Source organism: Chenopodium quinoa, unplaced genomic scaffold (genome assembly GCF_001683475.1).
Source record: "Chenopodium quinoa cultivar QQ74 unplaced genomic scaffold, ASM168347v1, whole genome shotgun sequence".
Lineage (NCBI taxonomy): Eukaryota > Viridiplantae > Streptophyta > Magnoliopsida > Caryophyllales > Amaranthaceae > Chenopodium > Chenopodium quinoa.
The window spans coordinates 3,080,362-3,091,577 of record NW_018743979.1 but is presented as its reverse complement, the minus strand read 5'-3'; the positions used below and the strand labels follow the sequence as shown (position 1 = coordinate 3,091,577).

Sequence of the window (11,216 nt, the reverse complement as noted above, 5' to 3'; positions counted from 1 at the left end):
TAACTTGTCAAAAGGTGAAAATAGAGCACAAGAGACCGCAAGGAACCATGCAATCATTGGAAATTCCTGGATGGAAGTGGGATTGCATTTCGATGGACTTTATGACTTGCCTCCCAAAGTCAAAGATTGGAAATGATTCTATTTGGGTTGTGGTGGATAGACTTACTAAATCTGCAATTTTCATACCAATGAATGAGACTTGGAAGATGGAGCAACTTGCAAAAGCTTACATCAAGAATGTTATGAGGTTACATGGAGTTCCAAAGGATATTGTGTCTGATAGAGATTCTAGGTTTCTTTCAAAGTTCTGGAAGAGTGTTTGGGAAAATTTTGGTACAACACTAAAGATGAGCACAACATTCCACCCTGCCACAGATTGAAGATATGTTGAAAGCTTGCGTCATAAACTTCTAAGGAGGATGGGAAGATAGCTTGTACTTAATTGAATTTTCCTATAATAATAATAGTTATCATGCGAGCATTGGCATGGCTCCATTTGAGGCATTATATGAAAGGAAGTGTCGCAGTCCTGTATGATTGAGCGACATAAGTGAAACAATGATCTCCCCTCCTTCCCCTTTTTGTGCGCAAGTTTTTTTTTAAAAAAAACTTCTTTCTTGTTTTAATTTAATCAACCTTGATTAATTATTGATTTTGGGTGTGTATGATGATTTTATGATGTTTAATCATGATTAATATGTATATAATTTTCAGATTTAGTTTTTGAATTAAAAAGCCCCGAATTGAAAACTCTAGGTTTCTAAACTATTGTTTATTGATGGAGTTTGATTGTAATTGATTAAAACTATTGAAATTAATGTTTTAAAACTAAATTACAGCAAGTTTAAGGGAACTTATAATTCTGGAATTTTTATGTAGTGGTTAGAATTATGTGTCTTGAAAGGATTTTTAATTACCCATTAATTGGGGATAAAAGTAGGTGTTTTAAATTAATTTTCAGCATGTTTTAGAAGGTCTAAAAGTGATTTAAAGAGTGCATATATTGCTGGAAATTTATTATGAATGGGTATTAATGTCTCTTTGTAATTTAAGGTTGTAGGAGACTTCCAAGTGAGTGATTTTTTGTAGTCGTGGCGATTTTGATATCATATTCTAGGTACGTTCGCGTACTCGGTAATTATTTAAGTGTGTAGAAGCATGCTAAGCTTTGTTTAATTAATTCTAAGGTAGTATCGTGATAGGTATTGGTTGGAATTGTGGATTGGATTGATTTTTGTAATTGATTTTTGAAGTATGAATTATTTGAGGTGAATTGTTGACTGGAATTAATTATGGTGGCATGTTGATTATGAAAAACACTTTTATTATTGGCATGATTGAGAGCATGTTTAATTAAACTAAATGTATAATTGAGTTTGGAATATTGAAAAGGAATTTTATTATGGTTGATATAATTTTTATTGATGCTATAAGCATGGGAAAAGAGCTATTTAAGTGTTTATGCACACGAGGATTAAATTATATATTGGTGCCTAAGTGCACTTAAGGTGTTTTAAACACCAAGGGATAGGATTTGTGGTGCATTATACGCTTAAGGTATTATTCAACACCGAGGTATTTTAAAAAGGGTTCAACATTAAATTAAATGTGGTCACTAATTATTCAAGAATTAATTGGTATGTTTGATTGCTTGAATGATTTATGGTGATTGATTTGTGTTGTGGATTGAGAGTCATCACCAAGTTTAAAAACATGTAAACAACGTAAAGTGAAAGAGAATACGCACCAAAACTCTTGGAACGTATATACCTTGAGTATGAACATATGGGGGAGTTATGGGTTTTATATTTAACCATATCTTCTACTGGGAGTACCGGACGTTGTATTTTCCTTTCTATTATGCGTAGGAATTCCGCCACTTATGAGTGGTTCTTTTATACTGGCACGGTTAGCTCCCGTGTTAGAACCCCTTTATAGGGGCAGGTTAGGGGGGAAACCCGTTCAAATAAACACACCATTTGTTATTGGTTGGTTATGTTGTATGTTGTATGCTTGTAAACAGGTCTACTAAGGTAAGTTGTATGTTGATAGGATTAAAGCATGTTAGTGTGTACTGTTTACGCCTATGTACTCAGTTTTGCTGATTGTGTGTTTGTATGTTTGTTTTGCCTGATCTTTATCTTGGCCCTGTGATGACCCATTTCTAATGGCGAGTAGTAGGGTCAAAGTAAAGAGAAGCTTTTCAGGTGATGGAAGCATATTCATGATGGGCATGAGTGAAGAGCGATTCCTGTTTAGTTTCCATAAGAATATGATGTGTTTTATTCGCTTTAATTATTATATATTTGCTTGTGAGACAAACACAAAGGTTTTAACATTCGTTTAAGGTTTTCTTAAGGGCTTACAATGGTTCCAAGTTGTAGGTTGACTTCGTTTGACTTTGGTTTGACTTTTGAAGTTGACTTGTTTTGAATGGTTTTAAAGTGAGTCTTCTGTTGTGTGTCTTTGAAAAATACCTTAGCCGTTTTCACGGTGGCGGTAATGTCTTAGAATTTCCTATTTCGTCTTTTAAAAGAGAAAACCAGGTATTTTAAACGAAAGAAATTTCTAGGGTGTTATAAGAAATCACAGGGTACTCCACACTATTCTTAGTTAAGGAAACATTTGTCTGGGAAGTTTGATTTTTATCCATCAATATTTGAGCAAGAGGTAGTATTTCTCCTGATTTCGAGCTTCCATAATCCACATGCACCGAGTCCTCTTCATTCCCCTGCTTAGTCACAAAGTTCAGTTTTTTTGAAGCGTTCAAAAACTCCACTTCTTCTATCTCCTTGGATATGTCTTTCCTAGGAGTAGCTGTTACACCCTAGTAATTCCTTTCCTTTAAAATACCTATTTTGCCCTTCCAAAATACAAAATAGGAAAATATAAGACATTACCGCCACCGTGAAAACGGCTAAGGCAAATTTCAAAGACACACACAGCAGAAGACTATCTTTAAAACCATTCAAAACAAGTCAACCCAAAAAGTCAAACCAAAATAAAGTAAAGTCAAACTAAGTCAACCCACAACTTGGAACCATTGTAGGCCTTTAAAACCAAACAATACTAAAAACCTTTACGTTAGTCTCATGAGAATAATAAAATAAATAATATTTGAATCAAATAAAACACATCATATTCCTATGAGAACTAAGCATGATTCGCTCTTCACTCATGCCCATCATGAAAATGCTTCATCACCTGAAAAACTTCTCTCTACTTGTCCCAACTACTCGCCATTAGAAATGGGTCGTCGTAGGGCCAAGGTAAAGACAAGGCCAAACAAACACACAACACATAATCAGCAATGCTGAGTACATAAGCGTAATAAAAACACACTAACATGCTTTCATCCTATCATCACATAACTTACCTTTTTGGACTTGTACATAAGCATACAACATACCAAACGACCAACCAATAAATTAATAAATTGCTTATTTAATTTGATTACGCATCGAACGAGTTTCCCACCAAATCCCTACCCTAAATAAAGTGAGGTAAACTACACCAGGAGCTAACCGGGTAGTCAAATGTCACATGAAGTGACTGGACGTTCTGAGCATAAAATAAATAAAAAGGAAAATACAGCATCCTGTACTCTTAGTAGAAGTAATATAATACCCAAAAATAATAATCATATTAAGGGTGGATTGAATTAAAAATCAAAAGAAGAAATTTTTTTTATACAAACACACGCAGGCACAAGGGGAAGAAAGGGGGGATGGTTGGCGCCACCTCCCACGGCTGCTGCTGCTGCCGGCCTAGTGCTGGTGGCAGCTGACCACCGTGAGGTGTGTGTGGTGGTGGTGTGTGAAAATCATTAAAATTAAAATAAAAGTGGAAGGGGGAAAATTAAGAGAAAAAAGAAAAAGAAAAATAAGAGGAGAGAGAAAGAGAGTTTACCTTTGGGTGAACTCCACCTAAGGCATATGATGGTTATTTATACCCTCTCTCAATAACCCTCCTACTTAAAATTTCTTTACTACCCTTAATGATCTCTTTCCTAGTCAAACTAGTATTTTGAATTTCTTTAAATATTCATTGACTTTAAAATTTCCTTTTATAAAATAATATGCCCCAATATTTCCAAATCATGAAATAAAATATTATCAAAATTATTAAAAATAAACTTTTAATTAAAATAATTCTTTTTAAATTAATGGAAAACCATTATTAATTCATTTTGAATTATTTAAATACTTTAATAAATACTTATTTAAATTAAAATGCGGGTTATTACGGTCTACCCCCTTAAAAGAAGTTTCATCCCGAAACTTGGGTAACAAAATTCAAACCTTTGCCTCACTTTGTATAATATTGTTGTACTTTTTTGTCATACTTTTCCTTTTAATGTCTCTTTGAAATCAAAATTACTCAAAATAACCGTTAAAAAATGTGCAAAAAGCACAAAAATAACTGAAAATACAGGGAAAAAGCGTGAAATTCTACTGCATTCTACCCCCCTTAAAGAAAACGAGTTACGTCCCCGTAACTCACCATACCTTAAACAACTCGGGATATTTCTTTTTCATCTCATCCTCAGCTTCCCAAGTTGCTTCTTCATACTCTTGGTTAGACCATAACGCTTTAACAATCCTAACTTCCTTATTGCGTGTACTACGCATTTTACTGTCACGGATCTTGACAAGTTTTTCCTCATAAGTTAAGCTTTGATCTAACACAATAGTCTCGGGTTGTAGCACATGTGACTTATCAGGGATATACCTTCTTAACTGAGATACATGAAATACATATGCACTTTACTTAGCTTCATAGGTAAGGCCAACCTATAAGCCACTTTGCCTATCCTTTGTAATACTTCATACGAACCAATATACTTTGGGCTAAGCTTTCCTTTCTTTCCAAATCTCATTACACCTTTCATTGGTGACACCTTTAACAATATTTTTTCACCAACCTCAAATTCCTCCTCTCTACGCTTCAAGTCCACGTAGCTCTTTCGGCGATCTTGCGGTGCTTGAATCTTAGCTTGAATCTCCCTCACCTTCTTAACTGTATCCTCGATCATGTGAGGCCCTAAAATCATTATTTCACTTATGTCGTTCCAACAAATCGGACTGTGACACTTCCTTCCATATAATGCCTCAAATGGAGTCATGCCAATGCTTGCATGGTAGCTATTATTATAGGAAAATTCAATTAAGTCCAAGCTATCTTCTGTAACACCATAGAAATTCCTTTCCTTTAAAATACCTGTTTTGCCCTTTTTAAAACACGAAAAAGAAAATCTAAGATGTTACCGCCACCGTGAAAACGGTTTAAGGCAATTATCAAAGACACACAACGGAAGACTACCTTTAAAACTATTTAAAATCAAGTCAACTTTAAAAGTCAAACCAAACGAAAGTAAAAGTCAAACAAAGTCAAACGAAGTCAACCTACAACTTGGAACCATTGTAGGCCCTTAAACCAAAACACTTGAAATTCCTTTTGCGTTAGTCTCATAATCAACATAAATAATAAATAACAATTCAAAGCAATAACACATCATATTCTTATGAGAACTAAGCATGATTCCCTCTTCACTCAGGCCCATCATGAGTATGCTTCATCACCTGAAAAGCTTCTCTCTACTTGTCCCCACTACTCGCCATTAGAAATGGGTCGTCGTAGGGACAAGGTAAAGACAAGGCCAGACAAACACACAATACACACAATCAGCAAAGCTGAGTACATAAGCGTGATTAGCACACACTAACATGCTTTCATCCTATCAACATACAACTTACCTCGATGCACCTATTTACAAGCACACAACATTCATCATTTGACTCGACTACTGACTAATATTTATTTAATTTTTTATTACACATCGAACGGGTTTCCAACCAACTACCTGCCTCAAATAAATTGAGGTAAACTACCCCGGGAGCTAACCGAGTAGGCAAATGTCACATGAAGTGACTGGATCCTGCGCATAATAAATAATAAAAATAGAAAGTACAGCGTCCTGTACCCCTAGTAGGAGTTATGGTCAAATATAAAGTCGCATAACCCCCCCCCCCATATGTTCATACTCAAGGTATATACGTTCCAAGAGTTTTGGTGTGTAATCTCTTTCACTTTACGTGATTTACAAATTATTAGACTTGGTGATTACTCTCAAACACAACACAACTAAACATTACAATTCACTCAATCAATCAAACAACCAATTTAATTCTTGAATATTTAGTGACCATATAAATTTAGTGTGGAATCCTTTTTAAACTACCTCGGTGTTAAATAACACCTTAAGTGCATAAGGCACCGCAAATCCTATCCCTCGGTGTTAGAAACACCTTAAGTGCACATAGGCACCGCAATATAATTTATCCATGTGTACTAAGACACTTAATTAGCTCTTTCCTCATGCTTATAGCATCAACAAAAATTATATGAACCATAATAAAATTCCTCTTCCATAATCCAAACCCAGATAAACATCCAGTTTAACCAAACATGTTTTCTAACATGCCAATAATAAAAGTATGGTTCAATATCAACATGCCAATATAATTAATTCCAATCACCAAATTCACCATAAATAAATCATACATCACCAATCATTCACCAACATCAATCCAATCAACAAATTCCATCCAATACCTATCATGATACTACTTGGAATTAATTTAACAAAGCCTAGCATGCTCCAATACACTTAAACTTTACCAAGTACTCGAACGTACCTCGAATACACTCTCAAAATAGCCACGATTACACAAAGTCACTCACTTGGAAGTCTCCTACAAACCACAATTATAAAGGAGTATTAACACCCTTCTAACACAAAATTCCAGCAATTTATACTCTCTTTAAATCACTCAAAAACCCCTTTAAAATAATCTGAATTTTTATTTAAAACCCTTACTTTATTCCCAATTAAATGGGTAATTAAAGATCTTTTCAAGAAACTCAAATTAGACTTATATATAAAAATTCCAGCATTATTAAAACTTATAAAATTTCTGTAATTTGGTTTAAAAACAATAATTTAATAATTTTAATCAACCACAATCAAATTCCATCCATAAACATTAATTTAAAAACCTAGGGTTTCCAATCTTGGGGCTTTTTAATTAAAAATCAAAATCTGAAAATTATAATTAAAATACTTTTTATTAAACATCCTAAGAATTATCACAAAACCCAAAAACAACAATTGAATTTAGGGTAGATTTAATTAAAATAAGAAAAACAACATATATCTTTCGTTAAAATTAAAAACTGCCCGAAAACCATATTTAAAGGCTGAATTTGGCCACGAAAGGGTGGTACTCAACCATAGGTAGTGAATTTTTTTTAGAATATTGTTTACACACGAAAAACACTATTTTTTTGTAAAAATCGGACGAGTTTGAATTTAATCGTGGTTACATCGAGATTAAGAAAATTACGAACGGAGAATACGCAACATGCAACCACCTTGCCGCCGCTGCCACGCTGCCTGGTGGCTGCTGCCACCGGCAAAGGTTGGTGGTGGTGGCCGGCGTGTGTGGTGGTGGTGTGTGGTGTGTGGTGTGTGGTGGTGGTGTAAAAATAAATAATTAAATTAATTAAGTAAAGGGAAAGGGGAAAATTAAGGGGAAAAATAAAATAAGAGGAGAGAGAGAAAATTTACCTTTGGGTGAACTCCACCCTAGGCACATAAGGGGTATTTAAACCCTCTCTTAATCCTCCTACTTACTTCCCTTAATAATCTCTTTCCTAATCAAATTAGGATTTGACTTTCTTTAAAACTTTGACTTTAAAACTATTTAATATAAAATAATGTGCCCCAATATTTTAAATCATAAAATCCAATATTTTCAAGATTATTAAATAATAAAATATATTTTTAATTAAAATCATTCTTTTTGTATTGAAGAAACCCTAAATAATTTATTTCATATTGTTTAAATACTTCAAGAAATACTCATTTAAATTTAAAATACGTATAAAAATACGGGGTATTACATCTTCGCATCCCCCCTTGGAAATCTATAACATAAGCCCTCAACATGTCTTCCAAGGTTTGAATGGTTCTCTCAGTTTGCCCAACTATGGCAAGGTGAAATGATGTACTCATCTTAAGTGTTGTACCAAAGTTTTCTTACACACTCTTCTAGAACCTTGTAAGAAACCTAGAATCTCTGTCATACACAATATCTTTTGGAGCTCCATGTAATCTCACCACATTTTTTATGTAAGCTTTTCTAAGTTGCTCCATCTTCCAAGTCTCCCTCATTGGTATAAAAACTGCAGATTTTGTAAGCTTATCCACCACTACCCAAATGGTGTCATTTCCACTCTTTGACTTTGGGTGGCAATTCACAAAGTCCATTAAAATACAGACCCATTTCCATCCACGAATTTCCAATGATTACACAGTTCCTTGCGGTCTTTCGTGTTCTATCTTCACTTTTTGACAAGTTAGACATTTTGCCACAAATTCCGCAACCTCATTCTTCATTTTGGGCCACCAATACATCTTTTTTAGATCTTTATTTAGCTTGTCCCCTCTTGGGTGTACTAAATACGGTGTGTTGTGGCCTTCTTCCATCAACTTTCTCTTTACCTCCTCACATTTTTGTGGTACACACCAACGACCCTTGTACCTTAAACTCCCATCTTCATGAATTTTGAAATATGTAGCTTCCCTTGCTTTATTTTCTCACGAATCCTATCCAACTTTACATCTCCTCCTTGATTTTCCCTTATCTCATCAAATATTGTTGGTTGAATACTTAGGTTCGCAAGTATGCCTGCTGGCACTCCCCATTCTACCACTTCTAGATTCATTTTCCTCATTTCTCTACATAACTCATCAGCCACTATCAAAGTATTCAGTCCATGTCTTGTCATACGACTTAGAGAATCTGCGACTACATTTGGTTTCCCCTCATGATATTGTATGTCTAAGTCATAATCTGTCGTATATTCTAACCATCTCCTTTGACGTGAGTTTAAATCCCTTTGAATGAAAATGTATTTCAAACTCTTATGGTCAGTATAAATCCTACATTTCACTCCATACAAGTAGTGTCTCCAAATCTTTAGTGCATAAATGATTGCAGCTAGTTCTAAGTCATAAGTAGGGTAATTTACTTCATGAGTTTTCAACAGTCTTGATGCATACAAAATTACCTTCCCATTTTGCATAAGTACACATCCTAGACCATTCTTAGATGCGTCACTATATACATCATAAATTCCACTATCGTCTAGTAGTGTAAGCACTGGCGCTGTAATTAGCTTTTGTTTCAAGAGTTGGAATGCTTCCTCACACTTGTCATCCCATTCAAAATTCTTGTCCTCCCTCATTAGAGAGGTCATAGGTTTAGAAATCTTCGAGAAATCTTTCACAAAACGCCTATAATACCCTGCTAAACCTAGAAACTTCTAACGTCAGACACCGTTTTTGGCGTAGACCAACCTTTAACTGCCTTAATCTTTGCTGGATCTACTTCTACCCCATCTTTTGTCACAAAATGACCTAGAAATGTCACTTTCTCCAACCAAAACTCACACTTAGAGAACTTTGCGTAAAGCTTGTTTTCCCTTAGTGTTTGCAGAATTGCCCTCAAATGTTCTACATGTTCTTCTTTACTCTTCGAATACACCAGTATATCATCTATGAACACCACCACAAACTTGTCCATAAATGGATGAAACACCCTATTCATCAAATCCATAAAGATTGCAGGAGCATTCGTCAATCCAAATGTCATTACTGTGAACTCATAATGTCCATACCTTGTTCTAAATGCAGTCTTGGGAATTCCTTCATCTGCAATCCTAAGTTGATGGTAACCAAACCTTACATCAATCTTAGTTCTCAACTGGTCAAATAGGTCATCAATCCTTGGTAATGGGTACTTGTTCTTTATGGTGACCTTATTTAACTCCCTATAGTCAATATATAACCTCATACTTCCATCTTTCTTCTTCACAAATAACATTGGCGCTCCCCAAGGTGATGCACTTGGTCTTATGTATCCCTTTTCTAACAAATCATGCAATTGCTCCTTTAACTCACTCATCTCTGCAAGTACCATTCAATATGGTGCCTTGGAGATTGGCGTTGTTCCTTAAACTAGCTCTATTGTGAAATCAATTGCTCTTTTGGAAACACATCTAGAAACTCATTTACAACTTCTATATCTTCAAGCTTAGTTGTCTCTTCATGTTCCATATTCCTCACACTACACAAATACACTGGATGCCCCTTCTTGATATACATGGCCAATTTTAACACAGATATGATCCTTGGGCATTTGGTTTCACCATGCATCCAATATGTCACCTGCTCATTATTAGTTGTAGTCATTTTTACTTTCTATGATTGACAACTAATCTCTGCGCTGAACTTGCCCAACCGATCCATTCCCAAAATGACATCTTTAAAGGTCTTGTTACACTTTACTACCCCACCCGTAGGAATAACTATAGGCAAATCTACTTCATCTACGGTTTTCAAACAGTTTGATAACTTTGAAACAATGGCCTTTGAAATGAAAGAAAAAGTTACACCAGAATCAAACAAGACTTTAACAGGAATAGAGTTCATAGAAAAGGTACCAGTGATGACATCCTTCGTGGAATCAACTTCATGCCTACTCATCACATTCAATTTCCCTGGAGCGCCACTCTTCACCTGATTTCCTCCATTATAACTATTGTTGCCCTTCGCTCCATTCTATTGCGCCCCCTTATTTCTTGAATAGTTGTTGCTTCCCTGGAAGTTTCTCTGAGCCCCACCTTGATTATTGCCCTGTTTGTTTTGATTGGGATCCTTGGAGAAACATTCATACTTCCTGTGTCCTAACTTGTTGCAAGTACGACAGGTAACCAAATTTCCATCACAATCTTTACCAGGGTGATCGTTTTTACACCTCTTGCAGTAGAAATGCCTTGCTCCCCTGTTATTTCCCTGGGTAAATTTCTTAGCTCCACCATTAAAGTTTCGTCCTCTGTGACGATTGTTGCCTTGGAAATTATTGTTGTTGTGGAAGTTGTTGTTATTATGGCGGTACTTCTGTTTCTTGAAGTTGTTTTGGTTACCTTGCGGGTTTCCAGAGTTCTGTCTCATCTATTTTCTCTTTTCCTTTCTTTCCACCTCAGCTATCTCTTTCCTTTTCTTTAATTCTAAGGCATATAGGTGTGCAACTCTCCCATACACTTCATCCAAGGTTTCAAATACTTGTCCACATAGCTTTAACTACAAA

At 35.3% G+C, this 11,216-nt stretch overlaps 2 protein-coding genes across 2 annotated transcripts; both read right to left on the bottom strand.

The window, feature by feature from the left end:
* Window positions 1–4,499: 4,499 nt before the first annotated feature.
* Window positions 4,500–8,332, bottom strand: LOC110689951. Its single transcript, XM_021866769.1, has 3 exons — window positions 8,121–8,332; window positions 4,826–5,144; window positions 4,500–4,739 (listed from the first exon to the last, which is right to left on the bottom strand). Exons 1-3 carry the CDS (start codon window positions 8,330–8,332, stop codon window positions 4,500–4,502), a joined length of 771 nt encoding a protein of 256 aa, XP_021722461.1.
* Window positions 8,333–10,687: 2,355 nt separating this feature from the next.
* On the bottom strand, window positions 10,688–11,080 carry LOC110689949 (GATA zinc finger domain-containing protein 14-like). Its single transcript, XM_021866768.1, has one exon. The coding sequence runs from the start codon at window positions 11,078–11,080 to the stop codon at window positions 10,688–10,690; it is 393 nt and encodes a 130-aa protein (XP_021722460.1).
* Between the last annotated feature and the right edge of the window lie 136 nt (window positions 11,081–11,216).